Source organism: Otolemur garnettii, unplaced genomic scaffold, assembly GCF_000181295.1.
Source record: "Otolemur garnettii isolate 467f Iridium unplaced genomic scaffold, OtoGar3 scaffold00020, whole genome shotgun sequence".
NCBI lineage: Eukaryota > Metazoa > Chordata > Mammalia > Primates > Galagidae > Otolemur > Otolemur garnettii.
The window spans coordinates 26,261,877-26,287,360 of NW_003852415.1; the positions used below are offsets into that span (position 1 = coordinate 26,261,877).

Below are 25,484 nucleotides of genomic sequence, written 5' to 3' on the forward strand. Positions count from 1 at the left end.
GTGTATGTGGCTGGTGCCTTAGCTGCTTGAGCCACAGGCACCAAGCCAGAGTTGGTTTTTTGAAAAAATAAATAAAACAGATAAACCTTTGGCCAGACTAACTAGAAATAAAAAAGTAAAATCTCTAGTAACCTCAATCAGAAATGATAAAGGGGAAAGAACAACTGATGCCACAGAGATACAAGAGATCATCTCTGAATACTACCAGAAGCTTTATGCCCAGAAATTTGACAATGTGAAGGAAATGGATCAATATTTGGAATCACACTCTCTCCCTAGACTTAGCCAGGAAGACACAGAGCTCCTGAAGAGACCGATTTCAAGCACTGAGATCAAAGAAACAATAAAAAAACTCCCAACAACAAAAAAAAATCCCTGGTCTGGATGGCTTCACACCAGAATTCTATCAAATCTTTCAAAAGCTTATTCCCATACTGCAGAAATTATTCCAAAAAATTGAGGAGGAAGGAATCTTCCCCAACATGTTCTATGAAGCAAACATCACCCTGACACCAAAACCAGGAAAAGACCCAACTAAAAAGGAGAACTTCAGACCAATTTCACTAATGAATATAGATGCAAAAATTTTCAACAAAATCCTAGCCAATAGATTACAGCTTATCATCAAAAAAGTCATACATCATGATCAAGTAGGTTTCATCCCAGGGATGCAAGGCTAGTTTAATATATGTAAATCCATAAACATTATTCACCATATCAACAGAAGTAAAAACAAAGCCTATATGATCCTCTCAATAGATGCAGAAAAAGTATTTCATAAAATCAAGCATCCTTTTTTAATTAGAACACTGAAGAGTTTAGGCATAGGTGGTTTATTTCTTTAAACCCATTGAAGCTATCTATGACAAACCCACAAGAAATATTTTACTGAATGGAGTTAAACTGAAAAATTTTCCACATAGAACTGGAACCAGACAAGGTTGTCTTCTGTCACCATTACTATTCAACATAGTGCTGGAAGTTCTAGCCAATACAATTAGGCAAGAAAAGAAAATAAAGGGCATCCAAATGGGAGCATGAGGAGGTCAAACTCTCCCTCTTGCTGACGATATGATCTTATACTTAGAGAACCCCAAAGACTCAAGCACAAGACTCTCGGAAGTCATCAAAAAATACAGTAATGTCTCAGGATATAAAATCAATGTCCACAAGTCAGTTGCCTTTGTATACGCCAATAACAGCCAAGATGAGAGGCTAATTAAGGACACAACTCCCTTCACCATAGCTTCAAAGAAAATGAAATATTTAGGAACATACCGAACAAGAGGTGAAGGGCCTCTATAAAGAAAATTATGAAACCCTAAGAAAAGAAACAGCAGAGGATATAAACAAATGGAAGAACATACCATGCTCATGGCTGGAAGAATCAACATTGTTAAAATGTCTGTACCTCCCAGAGCAATCTACTGATTCAATGCCATCCCTATTAAAATACCAACATCCTATTTTCAAGACTTGGAAAAAATGATTCTGTGTTTTATATAGAACCAGAAAAAACTCTGTATAGCTAAGGCAGTTCTTAGTAATAAAAACAAAGCCCGGGGCATCACCATACCAGATTTTAGGCTGTACTACAAAGCCATAATGATCAAGACAGTATGGTACTGGTAAAAAAATAGAGACATAGACATTTGGAATTGAATAGAAAACCAGAAAATGAAACCAACAGCTTACAACCACCTAATCTTCGATAAACCAAACAAGAATGTACACTGGGGGAAAGACTCCCTATTCAATAAATGGTGCTGGGAGAATTGGATATCCACATGTAAAAGACTGAAACTGGGCCCACCCTTTCTCCACTCACAAAAATTGATTCAAGATGGATAAAGGAGATAAAGGACTTAAATTTAAGGCATGAAACAATAAAAATCCTCAAAGAAAGCATAGGAAAAACACTGGAAGATATAAGCCTGGGGAAAGACTTTCTGAAGACAACTGCCATAGCAATTGCAACAACAACAAAAACAAACAATAGGATTTAATTAAACTGAAAAGCTTCTATACAGCTAAGGAGACAAGAGCCAAAGCAAATAGACAGCCTACCCAATGGGAAAGGATATTTGCATATTTTGAATCAGAGAAAAGCTTAATAACTAGGATCTATAGAGAACTTAAATTAATCCACATGAAAAAAGCCAACAATCCCATACATCAATGGGGAAGAGAGATGAACAGAAACTTTTCCAAAGAAGATAGACGAATGGCTAGCAAACATATGAAAAAATGCTCATCATCCCTAATTATTAGAGAAATGCAAATTAAAACCACCCTGAGATATCATCTAACCCCAGCGAGAATGGCCTATATTACAAAATCTCAAAACTGTAGATGCTGGCACAGATGTGGAAAGAAAGGAACACTTTTACACTGCTGGTAGACTGCAAACTAATACAACCTTTTTGGAAGAAAGTATGGAGAAACCTCAAGAAGCTCAACCTAGACCTCTTGATTGATCCTGCAATCCCATTACTGGGCATCTATCCAGAAGGAAAAAAAAGAAAAAAACTTTTATTATGAAGACATTTGTACTAGACTGTTTATTGCAGCTCAATTTATAATCGCTAAAATGTGGAAACAGCTTAAATGCCCCTCAACCCAGGAATGGATTGGCAAGCTGTGGTATATGTATACCATGGAATACTATCCAGCTATTAAAAAAATGGAGATTTTGCAGCACTGCATTAACCTAGATGGAGGTGGAACACATTATTCTTAGTGAAGCATCACAGGAATAGAGAAGCATGAATCCTATGTACTCAACTTTGATATGAGGACAATTAAAGACAATTAATGACATGGTGGGGGTAGGGGAAGGGGAGAGCAGACAGAAAAGGAGGGAGGGGGTGAGGGAAAGGAAAAGGAAAAAAAATAAAATAGTGACTAATTCTCACATAAATTGGATTTAATTTTGACCAAAGTACATTATTTGAACAATACTTTGTAATTCAACTCGTTAATATGTTGTTTAGGATATTGTATCCTCGTTTATAAGTGAAATATGTTTGTAATTTCCCTTTATAATAATGTATTCTTTACAATTTTAATATCAGGTATATCCAGATGAAGTAGAATGATTTTGAAGTATTTCTTCTTTTTTATTGTCTATAAGATTTGGCATGATCTGTTTTTTGAAATTATCTTCTATTTTTATTTATAAAAATAAATATTCTTTTTCTTGAGATTTTGGAAAAAATAAAAAGTTAACTGATGACTCCATACTGAACCTTAGAGTTAAAGCATTCTATGATAGACATACTTTTATCTGACAATATGAATGTTACTTTTTTTGCATTATTATTATTATTGCTCAATATTTCGTTGCAGCAATCATCTGATTTCTTTGCTGAAGGTATTTATCTTCGTTTGTCCTTTTTCTTTCTTTTTTTTTTTTTTTGAGACAGGAGCCTCAAGCTGTCCCCCTGGGTAGAGTGCTATGGCATCACAGCTCACAGCAACCTCCAACTCCTGGGGTCAAGCGAGTCTCCTGCCTCAGCCTCCCAAGTAGCTGGGACCACTGGCGCCTGCCACAACGCCCAGCTATTTTTTGGTTGCAGCCATCTTTGTTGTTTGGCGGGCCCAGGCTGGATTCGAACCACCTCTTTGGGTGTACGTGGCTGGCGCCTTAGCCACTTGAGCCACAGACGCTGCGCCTCTTCGTTCGTTCTTTATGTGGTTTTTGTTTCCAGTCCTTATCTTAAACATTGTTATTGTTATTAAATTTTAAGCCTCTTTAATTTTGTGAAGGCAAAAAGTGGAAACCAAATAAACACATGTACATTTATAGAGAAAAAAAAAAAGTCTTTACAAGTGCTTGTTCCAACTGAAGTTTGATTCCCTAAAACAGACTTTAGACAACCTTTTGTTTAATGTACTGACATTGACCTGACACTTCTGAGATTTGTGGAGAACCATGCTGGTCTCCTGGAGTCTTCTCCAGGTCACACACCCCTAGTCTGGTTTCTTCACCCACTGCTAATCTTTGCCCATTATCCTGGGCACTCTTTGTGGAATTCTCTTTGGCTTACCCTGTCCTTTCAAAAATGTGGTGCTCTGCATGGAAAGCAACAAGGCAACAACAGTGAGGTTATGAAGTCTTTAAGTAGGACCCAAGTCAAGTATAGATCAAAAGTATCCTTAAAAAATTCCTGGGGAAAGTTCCAGGTAGAATGACTGAGTGAGCCCAGGACAGCTAATCTCCCACTACAAACGTGCAGATAACTTCCTTTGGTAGATAATCAGCTAGAGCAGTGGTTCTCAACCTTCCTAATGCCTCAAACCTTTAATACCGTTCCATGGGAGGCGTCTGTGGCTCAGTGAGTAGGGCGCTGGCCCCATATACCGAGGGTGGCGAGTTCAAACCCAGCCCCGGCCAAACTGCAACAAAAAACAGCCGGGCGTTGTGGTGGGCGCCTGTAGTCCCAGCTACTTGGGAGGCTGAGGCAGAAAAATCGCCTAAGCCCAGGAGTTGGAGGTTGCTGGAGCGACTCCACTGCACTCTACCTAGGGTGAAAAAGTGAGAGACTGTCTCTAAAAAAAAAAAAAATACCGTTCCTGTGGGTCGCAATCCACAGGTTGAGAACTGCTGAGCTAGAGGAAATGGGCTTGCATTTAGGGTCCATGTTGTAGGAAAAAATAATTATCTTTAAATATCAGAATCTCATTTAAAGGAGGCACTAAATTAGACTGAAGAAATAGCAGGTGAGATCTCCCTGTTCTCATGATCACAAGGCATACACTCACTGGGTGGGGATCACCCATACAGTGTATGATGCAACTTTGTGAGTACTTGAGCAGTCAGGGACAAGGGGAATGTAACTATCATATTCCTCATTTCTTGAGAATGTCTTTTACCCCCCCACTCCCAGTCAACATCCTTTTTTATTTCTCTGTGAATTTTTATTTATTTTTTCTCTGTGAATTTTTAGATTAAGTTCAACTTCAGAGGTTTTTGGAGTTCATGAATCTCTGAAATTATATCAAAGTTTGTGTATACATTGGTATGTGCACGTTTTTAAGCAGAGTATCTGGGTTTTATTACTTTTTCAGAGTAGTCTGAGACCCAAAAGGTTAAGGATAATTGTATTAACATACACTGCAAATAGGACATTGAGTCTTTGTTAAGAAAAGTCAGGCCTGTAATCTTAGCACTGGAGGTAGGAGGATCACTTGAGGCCATGAGTTTAGGTTGCAGTGATCTATGATGACACCACTGCACTGCACTCTACCTGGGGTAACAGAGTGAGACTCTGTGTCAAAAAAAAGAAAGAAAGAAAGTCATGCTTTATCTCTTTAACAAATACTATAGTCTGAAACAAAGAAATGAAGTTTAACGAATGAAGTAATCAATTATCTTCTCTACATAAAAGTGTTGGGAATATAAAGAGCAAAGCTGCCTACTCCACAGATTTTTTTTTTTTTTGGAGACAGAGTCTCCCTTTGTTGCCCCTGGTAGGGTGCCATGGTGTCATAGCTGACAGTAATCGCCAACTCTTGGGCTCATGCGATCCTCTTGCCTCAGCTTCCCAAGTAGCTGGGACTACAGGTATCCGCCACAATGCCCAGCTATTTTTAGAGGTGAGGTCTCATTCTGGCTCTGGCTGGTCTCAAACCTGTGAGCTCAGGCAATCTATCTGCCTCAGCCTCCCAAGGTGGTAAGATTACAGGCGTAAGCCACTGTGCCCAGCCTCATAGCAGATCTTAAAGGAGAAAGCTAAAAAGACTCTGGAAAATTAACACCCAATTCTCCCTTTTCAAAAAATTGAACCTTGTTCATTTTTCTCGAAAGTTTCCATTTTTCTAGAGGTGCATAACAGGCACTTAATAAAACTGGGTACAGTTTTAGGACAAGGAGTGGAAAAAAGAATTATAGACTTAACAGAACATGGTAACGACTTGGTATAAACTGAAATCATCTCACAGATAAGACCAGGATATACTGCTTCTGCAATTTGATGAAGAGTGGCATCAAGATTGCTAATTCCGGAGTAGCCAGGAAGAGAAGGTGCCCAGAAAAGTTTCTGGATGCCTGGAATACTACCAGGAGGTGGAATACCATCCTTCACATCTTGTCCCCAGAGTGGAGGTGACAATGGTTTTGGATTGGCAAGTTCCCAGAAGATAAGAAAATGATTTCATTAGAGCAAAGAGTTCTTTACACCCTAAACCTTGTAACAGATTATGTTCAACTTTTTTAAACACTAAGAGGAAAGATTAGCTTCCTCCAAAGACTAAAATGAACATTAGCACACAATACTAATCCTAAGAGAAGTAATTCCTTATTTTCTAAACCAAGGTTTCTAGCACTTTGGTATAAGGCTGGTAAACACACTAACAAATTCCAAGCCTGGCAAAGAGGGCAATACGTACCTAGGTTGTGGGAGATACTGCAGAGGTGGCCACTGGTCACGCTGGGCAGTTGAGCAGCTGTGAATGCCTGGCCAGCCAGAAGTTGTCTTTAATACTCTTCCCCTCTTTGTTTCAGTTTCCTTTTTAAAAAAGGCTCTTCACTTTTCTTTCTTGTTTATCCCACCCTTTTTAGAAATCACCCAGATTCTCAGAAACCTTGAGCCTCTTGACCAACCTCCTTGAGGAGACTGTCCAATCAGGGGCCAGTTGGCTGGTGGGGCGAGTTGAGAACAATGAAACTATCCTGAGAACTAAGCCATTAGCCAGTCATTGCATCAGCCACCCCTTAACCCAGAGTAACCACCATATAACCTCCCTGTCCTCTTCCACCAAGCCGTTGGCCAGTCATTGCATCAGCCACCTCTTATCCCAGGCTGGCCGCCATATAACCCCACCTCTTTCCGTCAGTGTAATTGTGTTTGTGTAGTTCCCCACCCTCAGTGTCCGTGTAATTGTCTTTATGTGTAGTTGTGGTCGGTGGAAAAGGCAAACCAAATTCCCGGCAGCTATTCGCTGAGGCGGGGCAGTACAGTGGACAGATTATGAATTCTGGGGTTAGACATCTGGTTGCACTTCCAGTTTGGGCATTTTCAGGCTTTGAAACCTTGGGGAAGTCACATTACTTGTTTGCTCTTTCCTCAGTTTGCTCATTTATGGAATGGGCATAAAGAAGTCTCCTAACATTATGGCTGAGGGGACAAAGTATGATCCTACGTACAAGGTAAAGCCTCTGGCACAAGCAAGCACTAAATAAAAGTAGTGGCCTCTCTCCTTGAGAAAGGGGAAGAAGTGGGGACGATGAAGGGCCAGTGCTGGTGGGAGTGCAGGCCGAGTCAGCTGCGCTCGTAGGAAAGGGGTAAGGTGGTCTGTGACAGTCCCCGCGCCCCTCGCAGTGGTAGAACGCGGTGGGCACGAGCGGGCTCTAAGGAGGATACCGGATACTGGCGTGCAGAAGGACCCAGAAAAGCCAGGTCACTGGGAGCTGCCCAGGCTTCCCTCCACCACTTCCCCTTTCATCTCCTCACTTCATCCTCCCTGACCTCCCACCCCTCACTTACCCGGCCCTACAGGGCCAGTCAGGGATGCCGGTCCAGCCACGGGTTACCTTCTGGTTGTCTGTGGAAACGCCGTCCGGCCAGAACAACTTCCGGCCCGGCTGCACCATCATTGGTTATCACGCGAGGGCAAGGCGGAGCCCTCTGCTGATTGGCTGGCGGCCCCAGCGCCGCGGCGGAACGCGACTGGGCGGTGGAGAGCCGGCCTGTTGGCCTCCGGTAGGATCAAGCGCTTCCGGTGTGTGTGGTGAGCCGCGGGTCCCAGGCGGGAGGGGACCGGGACGGGGCAGCGCCCGGAGCGCTTGGTACCTCTTAGCGCCTGATCTTTCGTGGCCGCTCGCCTTCCTTTCATTTCCTGTTCTTTCTGAAAGCTCAGTGCTTTGGACCATCCTTACCTCTTACCATTGACAGCTCGCTGACTCCTATTCATCCTTCAAAACCCATCTCTTGTTGCATCTTGTTTGTTGCCTTCATTCGTCTGTGGCTTCCGGGGACCTATGCTTTGTATTTAATCTCTGCCCACACCAGACCCAACATGGGGCTTGACACAGAGTAGGTAATCAGTATATGAGTTGGTAATCAGGATATGTTTGTTAAATAAGAATATTCTATAATATATATATATTTTTTTACTTCCTTTGCGGCCTCCCTCCCCACAAGTTTGCATTTCACAAATATATCTAGACTGTGGGGATTGAACAGTGAACAAAACAAACAAACAAACAAAAAATCCAGCCCTATGGAGTTGACATACTAATGATTGTCAAAGCCACTCACCCCTTAGCCTCTACTACTCCAATGCCCTTGCCTTTTCTTCCGCCTGGCTGTTGCTCTTCTTCTTATTTAATCACTCTCCTCTTTCTGTGAACAATTTTCTTTATTTTCTTTTATTTTAGAAACAGAGAAGACAATAGTGCTTCCTTAAATTATGTTGCTCCCACCAGTTCACAGCCTTCTCCAATTTTGTCTGTCTTCCTTGAATCTTCCTTTACTCCTCTCTCATTCCATTTAATTGGTCTGTTGGCTCAGCCTGCAGCATCTTCTATCACCTCTACTCCCTCACCTTATTCATGATGTTTCCCAGATGTCACCTTCTCTGAGACCTGCCTTTGAAACTGCAACCCTAAACCCACCTACCCCCACTCTCCTTTGTTTTACTTTTCTTCTTAGAATTTGTCACCACCTGACATCTATTTTATTTGAACATGGTCTGTCTCTTTCCATTGACATATGAGTAAGGTGAACATCGTTTGCTGTTTTGCTCTCACTGTATTCCTTGCGCCCAGTATGGGTGGGGCTTGGTGAGTAAATAATGCTCTATCAATGTTTGTTGAGTGAGTGAGTGAAATGTACCTGAAGCCAAAGCCCTGTGGTCCACTGTCTTGTATTCATTCAGTTCTTTCTGCCTTGCCTAGTCAGGGCCACTACTCTCTGATCTTCAGCTATAAACCTTTTCTGTGTGTTGACTGATGGGGATGACTGGGTGGGTGGGGATCCACCCTAATGGCTGAGCATAGACCTCTGGAAGGAATGGGGATGGGCACAGGAGTTGAGAATGGCCTCAGGACTAGGCTTAGTATTTACAGAATAGAAATGCCAATCATTTGTAGTGCATTGTTCCATTAGTTACTAATTAGTCCTTCATATTATACTAGTTCCATTTGAGATGAGCTGGCTGATTTTAGAAGTTTTTTTTTTTCCGCAGCTTTTAGCTGGGGCTGGGCTTGAACTCACCACCTCCAGCATATGGGGCTGGCACCCTACTCCTTGAGCCACAGGCACCGCCCAGAAGTTTTATTTAGAATATGGCTTTGTGTGTGGAAGTTGTTCCCTGCCTGGATTAGGCTGCAAGGGAGCATGGCGTTACTGGAAGCGGCTGACTATAAACATTATTGAGTTATGACCTGACCTGTATGGCAGTGGAGCCCTTTAGTTGAATGCTGCCATCGGAGGATATGTATGGGAGGGGTTGGGTAGTTAATTTCAAGGGACATGGAAACTCATGGTCTAGTGATAGATGATAAACAGGTTGTCTGGGGTAGCTTAATAGAGGACCTAGGGCTAGATCTGGTAGTTTATGCCTGTAATCCTAGCATTCTGGGAGGCCAAGGTGGATGGATTGCCTGAGGAGCCCGAGCAACAGTGAGACCCTCATCTCTACTAAAAATAGAAAAATTATCCAGGTGTTTTGGAAGGCACCTGTAATCCCAGCAACTCTGGCAGCTAAGGCGGGAGGATCGCTTCAGCCCGGGAATTTGAGGTTGCTGTAAACCAGGCAGACACCACGGTACTCTAGCTTGGGGCAACAGAGTGTGATTCTGTCTCCAGAAACAAACAAACAAAAAGGATCTGGAGAGAATCTTTGGAAGCTGACCTGACCCCAAATATGGGAGGAGGACCTCAGTGAGGTTTACTGATGTAAGGTACTTGGGTTTTCTTGGAAGTTGGTCTGTTGTCTGAGCTTTCTGTGCTGTTCTAGCACGCCCTCTGCTGTCTCGAACGTGCCTGGCAGCCTTGTTTTCCTCTTGATTGTACTTGGTGCTAACAACACAGGATTAGCCTGTGGCTCAGTGAGTAGGATACCAACCCTGTAGGCCGAGGGTGGCGGGTTCAAACCCGGCCCCGGCCAAACTACAACAAAATAATAGTCGGAGCATGTGGCGGGCACCTGTAGTCCCAGCTACTTGGGAGCCTGAGGCAGGAGTTGGGGGTCTCTGTGAGCCCTCTACCAAGGACAATAAAGCGAGACTCTGTCTCTTAAAAAAAAAAAAAAAAAAGAGTTAAAGTATTGAATTTGTGTACTGAAGTACTTTTTCCTGGATATTAAGTTGATAATAATTTGTTGTTCATAATGGTTCAGAATTTCAGGAAGAAGTTTTTGAAAAGTAGAAATCCCTGTTGAGTGAGTCTGTGTGTTTGGGTGAAATGGCCAGATTTGCATCACAGCCTCAGAATTGCTTCCAGTGCCCTTGAGTGTATTGACATCTCAGGACCTCAGCCTTGTTTTGTGAGTCTGTCTCTTCTAACTGGCTTATATGGAGATGGGGTATCAGAGAGAAGATTGTTCTTGTCAGAGAGAAAAGAGGGAAGGGCCAGAGCACAAGGGGGAGAATGGAGGGATAGGTGGTATGTTTTCCCACCTGTTGGATCCTAAATATATTTTCATTTCATTGTTGTCAGACCTAACCTCATTCGTGTCGACAAATGTATGTCCTTCTGATTTCTTGTTAATAAGCAATGCTATAGGCCTTTATACAGTTATATTTACATATTTATATGTCTAGCAAACTAATGCTAATATTTGTGTAAAATAGAATTCTACATTGGGGTTCTTGGGGCAAAAATTATGCATTTAAGCTTGTAATAAATACTGCCAAAATTGGTCTTCCAAAGCATTTTTATTATTTTATTTTAAATTTTATTATTATTATTTTTTGAGACAGAGTCTCACTATGTCACACCTGGTAGAGTGCTCAGGCCTCAGCTCACAGCAGCCTTAAACTCTTGGGCTTAAGTGATTCTCTTGCCTCAGCCTCCCAAGTAGCTGGGACTACAGGTGCCTGACACAGTGCCTGGCTAATTTTTTGTTGCAGTTGTCATTGCTGTTTAACTGGGCCAGGCTGGGTTCAAACCTGCCAGCCTGGGTGTATGTGGTTGGCACCCTAACCACTATGTTACAGGTGCCAAGCCCAAAGCATCTTTTTTTTTTTTTTTTTTTTTTGCAGATTTTGTCCTGGGCTGGGTTTGAACCCGCCACCTCCGGCATATGGGGCCAGCACCCTACTCCCCTTGAGCCACAGGCACCACCCAGCTCTAAGCATTTTTAAAATCTTGGCGTTTTTTGTGATCAGAAATTGTCTAAGTCTTCTTTTATGCCTTAAAGGAAAGTTTTAGTTTTTTTTGTATACATCTTGCTTTTTCCCCCTAAAATGGAGTTTCATTTTGTTGCCCTTGGTAGGATGCCATGGTATGATAGCTCACAGCAACATTACACTGTTGGACTTGAGAAATCCTCTTGCTTCAGCCTCCTGAGTAGCTAGGACTACAAGTGCCCACCATAATCTTGGCTATTTTTAATTTTAATTTTTATTTATTTTTATTTTTTTGAGACAGAGCCTCAAGCTGTCCCCCTGGGTAGAGTGCTGTGGCATCATAGCTCACAGCAACCTCCAACTCCTGGGCTCAAGTGAGTCTCCTGCCTCAACCTCCCAAGTAGCTGGGACCACAGGTGCCCGCCACAACGCCCGGTTATTTTTTGGTTGCAGCCATTGTTGTTTGGTGGGCCCGGGCTGGATTCGAACCCGCCACCTTAGGTGTATGTGGCTGGTGCCTTAGCCACTTTGAGCCACAGGTGCTGAGCCTTAGCTATTTTTTAGACACAAGGTCTCCCTCTTGCTCAGGCTGGTCTTAAATTCCTGAGCTCAGGCAGTACACTGCCTAGGCCTCCCAGAGTGCTGGGATTATACTGCACCTGGCGACAGCGGCTTCTTCTTCTCCTCTTTCTCTTCTTCTCTTCCTTTTCCTCTTCCTTCTCTTTCTCTTCCTCCTCTCTCCTTTCCTCCTCCTTTTTTCTTCTTCCTCCTCCTCTTCTTCATCTTCACCTTCCTCCTCTTCCTCTTTTTCCTTCTCTTCTTTTTCCCTCCCAGTGTTGGTAGAGTTCCATGGCCTCATTCTAGCTCACAGCAACCTCAAACTCCTGGGCTTGGGCAATTCTCCTGCCTTGGCCTCCTGAATAGCTAGGACTATATGTAGATGTGCACTACCACACCTGACTAATTTTTCTGTTTTTAGTAGAGATAGGGTTTTCCTCTTGCTCAGGCTAGTCTTGAACTTCTGATTTCAAGCAGTCCTCCGGCTTGGCCATCCAGAGTGCTAGATGTGAGCCACCATGCTCAGCCTACATAAATATTCTTCTGTTTACATTTTCTGACTCTTGACTTTGTTTGGTCTTAGGTAGTTTGCTCTCAAAAGGACAGCAAGAAACCGTGTCTTTAATGGCTTCATTGGTGGCTTATGATGATTCGGACTCAGAGGTTGAGACTGATCCTGCAGGAAGTTTTAATGATACTGGCCAAATGAAAGACACTTCTGATGTGACCAAACCTGTGCAGGACTTTTCATCTGGTGTACGGGATATGACAAAAGAAGAGGCACAACCCCTACAGCCTAGCTCTTGTAAAGACCCAGGAGGCAATCGTCTCCCACTGGCTCGGCTTGGGAGAAGTGATCGGGGATCTTGCCCCAGCCAGAGGCTGCAGTGGCCCAGGAAGGAGCCTGAAGTCACCTCCACCAGTGGGCCTTCTTGTCCTTCTCTGTGGACCAGCCATGCTCCAAGCAGCCACATGCCCCTGGCAGCTGCCCACTTTAAGCGAAGAAAATTCCCCTGTGGCTCTTCCAGATCATCTTACTATGCTCAAGGTGAATCTGAAACCACAGGTAAAAACGTTAACTCTTTTCAGAAGAAAAGGTGTGAAGACTGTATCATACCATATATCCCGAAAAGACTAAGACAGCTGCAAGAAGCAAGCACAGAACCAGGCAAGAGTAAAGATGTGGAGCCACAGGATCCCTCTGCAGGGCATGCCCCAGCCCCTCTCTGTGTGGCCCCTGAAGTATCTGAGTTTATTCAGCCATATTTGGGCAGTCAGTATAAAGAAACCAAGGTTCCCAGGAAAGTGCTTTTCCACCTGAGAGGCCACAGGGGCCCTGTAAACAGCATTCAGTGGTGTCCAGTTCTTTCTAAGAGCCACATGCTTCTTTCAACTTCTATGGATAAAACCTTCAAGGTAAGACTTGAGTGGAAACTTCTATTTTCAGATATTCTTAGGAATAAGTGCAGGAATATTTTATTTTATTTTATTTTTTTGAGATAGGAGCCTCAAACTGTCCCCCTGGGTAGAGTGCTGTGGCATCACAGCTCACAGCAACCTCCAACTCCTGGGCTCAAGCGAGTCTCCTGCCTCCGCCTCCCGAGTAGCCAGGACCACAGGTGCCCGGCTATTTTTTGGTTGCAGCCGTCATTGTTGTTTGGCCGGCCCGGGCTGGATTCAAACCCGCCACCTTGGGTGTACATGGCTGACGCCTTAGCCACTTGAACCACAGGAGCCAAGCTGCAGGAATGTTTTATTTGTCAAAACAGAGTAAGGTAGAGCTGAGCATTTTTTTGGAAATTTCTGTAATTCTCTTTGTTGCATTCAAGAGAGGGTTGTCTGTGGTCAATCCTGCCCCTTCCCTTTCCTGAGCTTGCCTTGCCCAGGTAACCAGAGGATCCTGGGAGGATGAGTGAGTGAGAGTGATCAGAGGGAGAACAGCCCTGGGAACTGGGGTCATCCTCTGTGATCCCATAGAGCAGTGGTTCTCAATCTCCCTAATGCCGTGGTCCTTTAATACAGTTCCTGTGGGTCATTGAACAGGACAGCTCTAGGTCACATGTTGAGCTGGATGCAGGGGATGCAGAGGTAGATGGAGGGCTTGCACAATGTGAATAGGAGCTATGGACAGTGGCTGTGGGGACAGGATCCCCAGCAGGACACACATGTGCAGTGTGTATCCCAGTGAGAAGGGCACTAGTCCTGGTTGGGCTAGTGAAGGGGACACTTTGCTTTGGATGAGTGTCTTGCTGGAGGGGCCTGTGTATGTGTTGGTTCCCAGTGTGAGAGCTTGAGAGCTGTCTCTGAGCATGAGGGAGTAAGGACCCAAGGGTAGGGAAGCAAGGAGGGGCCATCAGATGAGGGAAGGCTGTCTATGCCATGCTGGAGATGTCTGGTTTTACACTGAGACCTGTTTTTCATTGTGTTATTTATTTTTACAAGCTACAGCAGTAATAGCAATATGGTTCCCATGGTATGCTGGGGCATGCATGTTGCACCCCCCTAGGACCTGTCTCCAGCCCCTCTAGGCTGTGTATTATGTCCCTCCTCAATCTCCCTTTGGCATCTAGCAAAACACCGGATACTGTATATGCAGTGGGTGCCAAGTAAATGCTAGCTGAACAAAAACCTCTTGGAAGAAAATGGCTTTAGGGGTCTTGGCTTTAGATCCAGCTTTGCTGCAGAATAGCTGGTCAGCCAGCCTGAGCTATCCCCCCTCAGTTGGTGTCTATTCTGAGCATTGAAAGGGCATTGTACCGGTGTCATGGGATCATATGAGAAAATCATTTAAACAACACCTTGCATAGAGCCAGGTACCCCACAAGTGCTCAGTAAATGTTGGTTTCTTCTCCCCTCATTTCCTGAGAGTTCTGGAACCAACTTACCCAGATCATTTTATTTGCAAGTTACATTTTGAGCTTTTTGTCCTAGTAGGCATTTTCTGAAGTGACGAAAGGAAGCTCCAAGTATAGTGAAGTCTTTGGAAGGAGCTGAATCAATGGGTGTCATTTTCAAGTGGCCAATTGAAGTCGAAGGAGCTTGTCAGTGTTCTCTTCTGGCAAGGCTAATGGAATCATGTGGGGAGAGAATGTCATATTCCGTCTTCAGCCTGGGGTCCCAGGATTTTTTCACTCAGGTCTTTGGTGCTTCTCCTGAGACACTGAGGGCTGTGGAGTCTGCATGGAGGCCTCTGACATCTGTGCTGTGGATCAGAACATGCTTAGATTGACCACGCTGTGCTGGGGCTCCCCAGCTCTTTTTCCTGAGAGCCTGTCCTGCACAGGGCAGGAAAGGTGGGAGTGTTTCTCCTGGGCCTAGATGAGACCGGGTCTGCTCTCAGCAGTGTCTGGCTGGCTCTGGGGTCCTGTGTCTTCCTTGAACTCATCTTCTTGTTGAGACTTTCTTCCTATTGTGCTTTGGTGCTTGCTCTTCCCTCTCTCCAGGGCAGGGGTCTTCAAACTTTTTAAACAGGGGGCCAGTTCACTGTCCCTCAGACTGCGGGCCCTGGGACGAGTTGGCTGCTAAGCAGGACAGGCAGTGGCAGCAAAAACACCTGGTAGGCTGGATAAAGGCCAGATAAATGTCCTAGGCAGGCCGCATTTGGCCCGTGGGCCGTAGTTTGAGGATGCCTGCTTTAGGGTTTCTTCCCTTTACTTTCCTGCCTGTTGAATTCTTGCTGAATGGTCAAAGCCCATCTTGGAAAGTCTCCCCCATTGGGACTGTCCATCAAGCAAGTATTCGGTTCCAGTTTTGTGAAAGTCCCATTTTGGATGCTAGAGAAGTGTTGATCAAGACAAAGCCCTCAGGCTCGGCACCTGTAGCTCAGTGGTTAGGGTGCTGGCCACATGCACCAAGGCTGGCGGGTTTGAATCTGGCCTGGGCCTGCTAAACAACAATGACAACTGCAACAAAAAATAGCCAGGCATTGTGGTGGATGCCTACAGTCCCACCTACTTGGGAGGTTGAGGCAAGAGAATTGCTTAAGCCCAAGAGTTTGAGATTGCTGTGAGCTGTGATGTCACTGCACTCTACAGAGGGCAACATAGTGAGACTCTGTCTAAAAAAAAAAAAAAAAGATAAAGTCCTCACTCTAGCAGAGCTGACATGTTGGGTCTGGTCTCTCATTTCTTTATGTCCCTCAATGGAATGGCCACTGTTTGAACTTGCTGCTCCTCTCTGCTGTACGTGGTCCCTTGCTGCTCCTCTCTGCTGTACGTGGTCCCTTGATGCTCCTCTCTGCTGTATGTGGTCCCCTGATGCTCCTCTCTGCTGTATGTGGGCTGGGGCCTTCCTCCCTTGTCTCATTGCATAGGTGATTGCAGCCTCACCTTCAGAGGCAGTGTGGACAGGGTGGAGTCAGAGTGAACTGGGATATTCAAAGCATCTAGTCTAATCGCTGACACATGGCAGAGGTTTTGTGGAAGATAGCTGTGGTTATGGGGTGGGCCACCTGAAGGGCACAGGGAGTCACCGCTTTAGGACCCTGTGGGATGTGGAGTTAGGACAGTCTGGCAGATGTTGGCAGCACAGGCTGGAGAAGGTTGCCATGGCAGAGATAGGTGGAGTGCTTTCCGTTCAGGGTGCTGCAGCTAGGACACCCACCTGGCTGCCCACCTACTGAGTCCTGTCTCCTGATGGTGTGGGGGCATGTCTGGACTGGTAGGGCCTGGTTTTCAACTGGCATCATAGTGAAGGGTCTCTAGGCCCCGCTAGCAGAGTGGAACAAATTGGGCAACTTGAGTCACTTTTGCCTGGGAAATTTAGATTTCCTAAATAGAAGTATGCCTATAATAGTTTTTGATCAGATAGTTTTGAGTGGAAATATTGATTTCTGGCCTTGTGGAGCAGATGAATGTGCCAGGCATGGTGTCCTGGGGATGCAGGGAGAGATGTTTTGGCTTCCACTGAGGGGGAAACCAAGATGCCTTATGACCAGAAGAGGGCGCTGTTGGTCCAGCTTGGGATGGCAGTTCAGGCAGCTAAGCCTGACAAGCCCGGATCCTGGGCATTCATTGAGTTCTGAGTCTAGGTCTGTGCGTCCTGCCCTGGGTGGGCCTGGGCAATGCTGCTGTGTCCACCTGTCTCGAGGCGGTGGTGTGTGCTGTAGGTGATGATGCTGGCCCAGGCCCCTTGGGCTATCGGGTATTGTTAGGGGGTCAGACCATAGCTGCCAGGGCCAGCGTCTCCAGACTCTCTTCTTACCGTGGTGTCTTGAAAATCAGGGCTTTTATAAGCCACAGATGCAAACCAAGGGCAGGGTCCTCTGAGATGTTTGACAGTTTCCAGTGATAGAATTATTCACCAAGTTAGTATTGGGCAAATTGACTTTGAGCAGCTTTTCAGTATGAAGAATGTGTGTTGGAGGCAGGGGGAGCTGGGATGGGAAGACAGATCAGGGACTGAATGGGGGCCTGGTGGGGAGCTGGGGCTGGGAGTCGAGGCTGAGGCTGTGGGCATGCTGGGAGTGGCCTGGGCAGCACACAGTGTTCTTTTCCCTCCCTGATGTCAGAGGTGGCAGTGTGGTAGATTTTGGGGACTTTGTGGTCTGGGAGAGGGCAGGAGTCCAGTCAGCTGCAGCTCAGTTCCTGTTGGAGAGCAGATAGTGGGTACAGCAGGCATGAGGTAGAAGAGGTGGGTGCAAAGTGCATCCCTGCCTTTGTGCTTCCTTAAAAGAGTGCCTTTCCTTTTGTCTATTGGTTAATATCTGTTGAAGTGCCTTCTGGTCCCAACTTGACCAGGAAGGAGGAGAAGACCTGTTTGAATCCTGGTGGCTGTGTGATCTCTGGCAGGTTCCTACACTTCTCTGAGCCTTGATTTGTATATCTGTAAAGTGGAGATAGTTTTATACTTGCCTTGCTGGGTTTTCATGAAAAGTAAATGATACTGGATGTGAATTACTTAGCACAGTGCCTGGCACATAGTTGGCACTTAGTGTGTGCTTGAGTTTTTGCTGTCTCCAAGAATTTTCTCCCTTCCTTGAGTTATAGTGGTGTTTACCTGAGTAGCCATGGCACCAGGCACCATGTCTACTTCACCTTGCTAGATTTTTAGCTTCTTGAGCATAGGAACCATGAAAAGCCAATTTTTATATTCTCTGATACCTCTGGTACAAAATTTTGTGTGTGTTAAGTAATCAATAAAAATGCAAACAATTTTTTTTGGATTTTATCGTAAGCCTTTGAAGAAAAGATTGTCTTTTGAGTGCATAAATCCCATTTGCCACTAGGGGGCACAGTAGCACTTAATATAAGCAGCTCATCTCGGCTTCTAGAATGTGGAAGAATCCTTGATTCAAGGTAACATTTACTGAAAAATGATTTCTTTTTTGATCAGGAGAAAAACAACACAATCCAACTGATTAATCTAAAGAACGTGGAGTGCCAGTTCCTTCATCTCCTTAAAATGTAGCTTTGGAATTCATAAATTTCAATTGGGCACATTATAGTGGAAAGAAGCTTATTTTAATATGTTCTAAATGTTCTGTGAGCTGTAAAATATGCTTATATTAGTTTTGAAAAATTTACAGCTAGAGAAATTAAGCAAAATAAAACAATGACTCATAATTCCGCACCGATGCTCTGTTTTCTTTCCTGATGATCCCCTTCCCGTTCTTGTCTGTGAGTACATGTTTCTTCCATAGCTGTGATCCCAGCACTGATACCCTTTTATATACTCTTTTCATATCCCAGTAAACTCGTTTGGTTCAACACGTTTGAACACTCACTGCATGTAAAGGTAGAATTTAGACTTTGATGCCTTTTTTGAAGGAAGAAGTACAAATGTGGCCTGCTTTAAACCAAACACAGCCAGCCCTTCCTTTCTGTCCGCCCCCATATGCAGAACCCTTTGCCAGGCACCGGCAGGGATTCCCAGAGGCATAAGGCATGATTCCTGCTTCTAGGGGCCTGTTGTTTGTATATGAAAACCTGGAGTTCTGAAAAACAGAAGGTTTTAAAATAAAACGTATTAGGTATTATTTATTTGCTTTACAAAGCAATTTGCTTTGGAAATTCTTTCACTACCAAGGTTCCTTAAAATACAGCTTTTTACAAAAACTTTTTTAGTTTTGATTATGAATATAATAGGTGTTCATTGTGAAAAAAAATGTAGAAAATACGAAGTATGAAGGAGAAATGGAAATCATTGATAATCCCCAGCTCCAAGTCCGGACTTCATTAACATGAAATACCTTCTAGTCTGAGCCATGGCATTCCTGTGTTTATATACTTGGGCTTACTATGTAGTATGTGCAGTTTTGTTTTGTTTTGTTTTGTCTTCCTTTTCTCCAAACAGGGTCTTGCTGTATTGCCCAGGGTGGTTTTGAACTCTTGGCCCCAAGTGATCCTTCCACCTTAGCCTCCTGAGTAGCTGGGATTATAGGTTTGAGCCACTATGCCTGGCTCATGGGTACAGTTTTGAATTCTTTCTCCTCCTTTTTTGTAATGTTTGTAAGGGCCATTTTTCTACCTTATTAAAAACTTTCCCCAAAGATATTTTTATGACTTTCTCAAATTCTAAACTTTGCTTTGTCATTTTCATGTTGTTTCCTATAATTTCCTGCTTTCATTTTTTAAATAGTACTGCAATGAACATGGCCATAGATAAATGTTTTTTTTTCCTGCCTTAATGCAGTTAAGATGGGCTTTGATTTACCCCTAGACATTAGCTAAAACCGTCATGTAGCATTAGCTAAACTTGCATGTAGCAAGTGGGAGCTAAATAGATTGGCAAACCTTTGGTGCCATTGTCTTGTGAGAACTCTTGGACTTTCATTTCATATATTCTGCTCAGTAGCTGTGTAACTTTGAGAAAATTGCTTAGCCAGTCTGATCCCTTAGTTCCACACTGGTAAAATGGGAACATGGCCACTGATTAGAGTTGTTATGGTGGAGATGAAATGAGAATATCCAGCCCAGTGCCTGACACAAGGAAAGGGTGGAAGAAGCGTGATCCTGACTCCCCTGTATCAGTTGGAATAGTTGTCTTAACAATTGTAGAAAAGACAAATCACTGGGAATCCTCCGATTTAATGTAACTTTTGTTTTGTGAATCTTTTCATAGTCTCTCTCATATTTTTGAAGATTTTTAATCTCAGTGTTCCTGTGATAAATACTTTTAAAATTTAGATAGTTTGTGGGTTGTCTATGCCAGGATGTTCACATGCTTCTTTTTCGTGCTCTGTGTACATGGAAAGTCCATGCTGGAGGGCTAGATCTGTGTCTCTAAACTGATCACATTTAAAACACGACAGAAGAAAAAGAATCATACAGCTCTTTGCTAGTTCACAGAGCTGCTGTGCACCTGTGCCCCCAGTAGTGCTGGGGGAAGCAACTTTATAGCTGAGGGGACTCAGAAGAACAAGTCAGGAGCATAAAAGACGTGCCTACTCTCCTCTGGCTAGGTGGTGCCAGGTTCAGCTGGCTCTTTGGTCTCTTCCCATGTGCATCTGAAGGAAAGGACTTTGTTCTGGAGGCTGTGTCTCATTATGCTTCTGGTCAGCTCTGGGACCTGTGACTGGGAACACAGATTAGAGGATGGAGAGTGCCCTGTAACTGTTACCATCTGCCAGGCACAGTTCTTCATGCTTTATCTCTTCTTCATAACAGACGTGACAGGCCAGGGCTGTTCTTATGCCCATTTTACAGATGAGGAAAAGTCAAGGCACAGAGAGGTTAAGGAACTTGTTCAAAGTCACATAGCTGATAAATGATAGAGGCTAGATCAGGGAAGCAGTTTGTCAGATTACAAACCTGAGCAAGAAGAGCTGAAACACCCACCCTTCTGTCTGAGAATAAAGTGTGTAAAAGCATGTCCCCTTTACCTAAGTGGTGCCCAGGCTTCATCCCAACTTCAGAATCTTGTGGTTCTGTTAAGGGGCATAAAGAAAAGAGATGATTTTTGTGGTGGTTTGGATTTACATTTTTATGTATTACAGGATCCTGTTGATTTATCATTGTTAGAGAATCTGATTATATTAGGGTATCTTAGATGTGCTTTGTAGAAAGTGATATATTTCACATTCAAAGACAAGGAATTTATGGATCCAAGTGCCAGAGTGAGGGTTTATTTCAGTTTTGAAAGAATTATTCTTGATGGATTTTACAAAATGAGATTGAGAAATGATTTGATGTGTGGAGTGGGGAGTCGTAGAGCATTATGCAGATGATTGGCAATTTATTCTAAGCACGATGCAAATCTATTGAAAATGAGCGGCACAGCTGGGAAGGAGGTTTGGGTTGTGGTGGTGGGTGTTTGGTATTTGGGAGTGAATGATTAATAGTGCATCAAGGGTAATTAGGTGAAGGCAAGGAGAGAATGGGTGGGGCGAGTGTGTGCGTGTGTGTGTGTGTGTGTGCGCGCTTGTGCACAGAAATCATCTGGTTCCATCTTCATTTGATAGAGGCCCAGAGAGGGGAAGACACTTGCCCAAGGACACACAGTGAGGTGTTTGGATGCTTCCTTTTTTGTGTTTGTATCTCTTACCATCTTCCAGGGAAAGTTCAGTGTCATCTGAATTACCCTAGGGATGGGAATGAGGGGGCTTTAGGTTGGCTGACAGCAGGGCTGCTGAGCTTTTGGGAAGAGCTGTGAAATTCTGAGCTGGAACCTTCTCTTCGTGGGAAGTGAAGTTTTTTGACACTTCTCTTCTCCCATGTGAAAGCCGCGACATTTCTGAGGCCAACAAATGAGACACTTCTCAGTTCCAATTGCCTTACAATCTTGTGCTTTACAGAAAAAACATGGAGTTGAAGAGGAATGAGAAAAGGAAAGTGTGGCAGAATCCGAGCTGTGTTTTCTGCTCTTTCAAAACTGCATTTCATTTAACTTAAACAGTTCAGCTTACCAAGGGCAGGGCTGGTGTGCCAGATGCTGCCGGGAAAACAGAGCCATGTGAAGGTGCAGACCCTGTCCTCGGGGAGCAAGCTTCATTCAGCCTCATCTTGTGTCATTAAGGGAAGAACAGAGCAATTTGGAAAAATGCTTTTAATGTAATTGAAAAATGCAGATTGCAAAATTGGCACACTTAGGAGTTAAGACAGTCTAGTAAATTATTTCTTGCTGCTTTTAAAACTTGGACATAGAAATCTCTTAAAGGTGCCTGTCTAATGCCTAGTGATGGCTTTGTCCTTTTTCTTTCTAAAAAATTAGTTGTTTTAGATTTTAATTTATTTTATCATGAAAGTAGTAAAATTTTGGAAAACATGAAAGAAAAGGGCAGAAATTAAAAGATAAACTCAAGCATAATGACTGTGAACATTTTGCAAACAGCATTTCCTTCTCGTCTTTTTTCCCATGTGTATCATCTAGTTTTAATCATATGATAGGTACTTTGGTTTTGTACCCCACATTAAAAAATTACGTGATGGTTATGTCTCCTTCAGATTGCTACTAATTTTTCCCCTTAAGAGAAGGAGTGAGTAATCACTCTAACCTTCTGAGCTTTTCTCCTAGCTTTTACTGTTTTTAGTCAGGTATTTGCTTTTTGTCCTTTCTCCCGGATGGACACAGCTTTCCTTTAGACCCATCACATACTGAATACTGTAGGGACAAGAGTACTGAGGTGTAGTCAGAAGGTGCATGTAAGTGAGACCAAGTGTGTCAGCCCAGGATCCAGGGAGCCTGCCTGCGCTTAGCCTCCGCTCTGGCAAGCTTCTGTCTATCCCCTTGACAAAGGATAAAAGGGGCTGAATACTGTGATCCAGGCTGAAAGGTGGGGAGGAACAGAGGGGCTTTAGAGACCTGGAACCAAAGTGCCTCCATCACTCTGCTTTCCCAGTTGTTATGGAGCTATTCCAGGCCTGTTTCCCCCCGTTGGAGTGAGGTGGTGGGACCCCAGCTCTTCCTGGAGAGCAGGGTCCATACAGAGATGGGTGGCACCCCAAGGCTGTTGTTGGTCAGGATCTTTAACTTTAGGACTTTTATTAGTTGGATGTTCTCTGGATGTCCTTGGATTACGTTTCTAAGTTTCTTATCTTTTCTCTGACATTTTCTGTCTTTTGGCCTTTCTGTTTTATTTTTCTGGGAAATTTCTTCCACTTTATCTTTTAATCCTTGTGTGTTTTTTTTTTTTGAATTTGCATTTCTGCTGCCATATCCTTAAACTTTTTTAGTGAAATAGAACATATATTCAGAAAAGTGTTCTGTTCTATCATATTTTTACATTCTGAGAGCTGTTTCTTATTTTCTGAATGTTCCTTTTTTTAATACAGTATTTTTTTTAAATTGTATATTTACAAGGTCTTTTCTTAGCTCCCAGAGTTCTTTGAAAGTTCCTGTGTTTTCTGAAGCATTTCTGTCTTTTACCAGCTTCTTTGGTCTTTTTTGTTTTGGTGTCTGTGTTCCATGTTAGAGGTTTTCTGTTGCTCATTCTGATTCGGAGGGAGGTCCTAAAAAGCTGGCCTGACTGGAAGCTTTCTGTGTGTGTGTACGCACATGGGTTGAAGGAAGCTTTTCCACAGGGAGCCTGCCATAGGGTTACAAGGCTGGTGTTGACAGCAGGACCTTCACATGTGAATATCTTTGTATTTCCTCTTGCCTGGTCAGTTTCTCAGAGAGGGCTCTTGTCCCCTGGGTGGGCTCTCTGCCTGCTGCCAGCCTTCTGGTATCTGAGCCGGGGAAGATGGTCCAGGTCACAGTGTTTAATGTGCAGATTATTTCATTGTCTTCATCCTGTCCTCCAGCTTGGTGTTCTCACTCTCTAGCACATCCTTCCCACTTGTGTGCCTTTTTAGGGGCTCCACAGTGCCCCGTTTCTGGCACATGCTGTCATGTATGTATAAAAGTGGCTGTATCAGCTCGGTGCCAGTAGCTCAGTGGTTACTGCGCCAGCTACATACACCGGGACTGGTGGGTTCGAGCCTGCTAAAGAACAATGACAACTACAATAAAAACAAAATAGCCAGGCATTGTGGTGGGTGCCTGTAAGTCCCAGTTACTTGGGAGGCTGAGGCAAGAGAATCGCTTGAGAGCCCAAGAGTTTGAGGTTGCTGTGAGCTATGAGAGATACACAGCACTCTACTAAGGGTGACATAGTGAGACTCTGTCTCAAAAGAAAAAAAAAAATGGCTATTTCTTCTTAATTTCCACAGTGGCAGAATTACTACTTTAAAAAAATGTCTGCTAATCAGGGTGGTGCCTGTGGCTTAAAGGAGTAGGGCGCTGGCTTCATATGCTGGATGTGGTGGGTTCAAACCCAGCCCCCGCCAAAAAAAAAAAAATGTTGTCTGCTAATTTAATTGTGTCTTGTTTGAGAACCAAATAGTTTGGAACTGAACCTGGCAAATAAGTGTGTGTTGCCATAGTTCTTGTCTATTAATCTCCTGTAGTTTTAGTGTTTGTCTTATCTGGGCAATTACATACTAATAATATTCACCTTTCATCATATTCCACCCTTCTTCCTCTGGTGCAGTGTTTGACTTTGAGTTTTTATTTCATTATTATTATTTTTTTTAATAGAAAAAAACCCTAACCTTTTTTGTAGTCAAGCTTATGAACCTATCCCTTTGTAATTTGTCTGGTAGCTTTACAGCATGGCATGTCCTCCTCGACTCTGAGATCTGATAAACAGTCACCTATATTTGACCTTCATCTCGCAGTGATTAGCTGAAGCCAGTTTCAATTCTCGTCAGTGGGTCCGAGGCAGGCCACGCGCCACTGTGATGAATGTGTGCGTGGTGCCAGCGATCGATCCGCATGTTAAGGAGCCGCCCGCAGTCCCTGCAGCCTGCTTCGTGACTGCCGCGCGCTGACGCTGGCTACTAATGACTTAAAATGACCTTCTTCCTGTCTGGCTTATTCCGCAGGGCACGGGTATATCACAGCTTCCCAAACCCTTCATCAAAAAAGAAAGGTTGTTTTTGACCATAAAAGAAATGCAATATGCAAAAACAGAAAGGTATCAAGAAGAAAAAATTGCCCATCATCTCTCCACGCAGAGGCAATGACTATAGACTTTCTGGTTTATTTTCATCCAGTCTGGGGGAAAAAAAAGACTCAACGTAGTTGAGCTCCAACTATACATGTGATTTAAAATCCTCTTCTCTCCACATACTGCAGCAGCAGTTTTTTTAATGCTGTAATTCATTGCAGTGGTTTTCAATGTGGTTTGCAAACCCCTGGGGGTCCTCAAGACCCTTTCAGAGGGTCAAAACTATTTTCATAATAATACCAAGAAGTTATTTGCCTTTTTCACTTTCATTCTCTCCTGACTGCACATGGAGTTTTCCAGAGGCTATAGGATGTGCACTGTTGCAGTAGATTAAATACAGAAGCAGCTATGGGAACCCAGCTGTCTCGTATTAAGCCAGACATTAATGAGATCTGCAAAAATTAAACAGTGCCTTCTTGCTATATTTTGTCTTGGAAAATATAGTTTTTTTTAAAGAAATATGTTAACATATTAACATGGTTTTATTATTGTTAATTTACATAAATTAGTAAATGTTTAATAATTATCTTCGGGTTTCATTTCTAACATGCTAAGTATTGATAGCTATAACTTACATAAACAACAGCTCTTTGAGGTGCTTTATCATCTTTTTGTAAAGGAGAGCAAAAGATTTAAGAATGACTGCTATTTATATCTGTAATTCTGTTTTGGGGGGATCTAACTAATATATTCCTAAAAACA

General features: G+C 43.6%; 2 protein-coding genes across 3 annotated transcripts in view; one reads left to right on the top strand and one right to left on the bottom strand.

Moving 5' to 3' along the window:
• WARS (tryptophanyl-tRNA synthetase) overlaps positions 1-7,040 on the bottom strand; it is a 58,458-nt gene extending 51,418 nt beyond the window's left edge. The window contains exon 1 of the mRNA XM_023511504.1: positions 6,391-7,040. The gene's annotated coding sequence lies outside the window, so the exon portion shown is untranslated. The remainder of the gene's footprint in view (positions 1-6,390) is intronic.
• Positions 7,041-7,686: 646 nt separating this feature from the next.
• Positions 7,687-25,484, top strand: part of WDR25 (WD repeat domain 25) — a 153,363-nt gene continuing 135,565 nt past the window's right edge. Inside the window, exons 1-2 of one of the 2 annotated variants that reach the window (XM_023511584.1) lie at positions 7,687-7,722; positions 12,438-13,270. In XM_023511584.1, the coding sequence (XP_023367352.1) occupies positions 12,479-13,270 (792 nt within the window). In that variant the 5' untranslated portion in view covers positions 7,687-7,722; positions 12,438-12,478. Of the gene's footprint in view, positions 7,732-12,437; positions 13,271-25,484 lie in introns of both variants that reach the window. The other variant, XM_012803434.2, reaches the window with a different exon arrangement.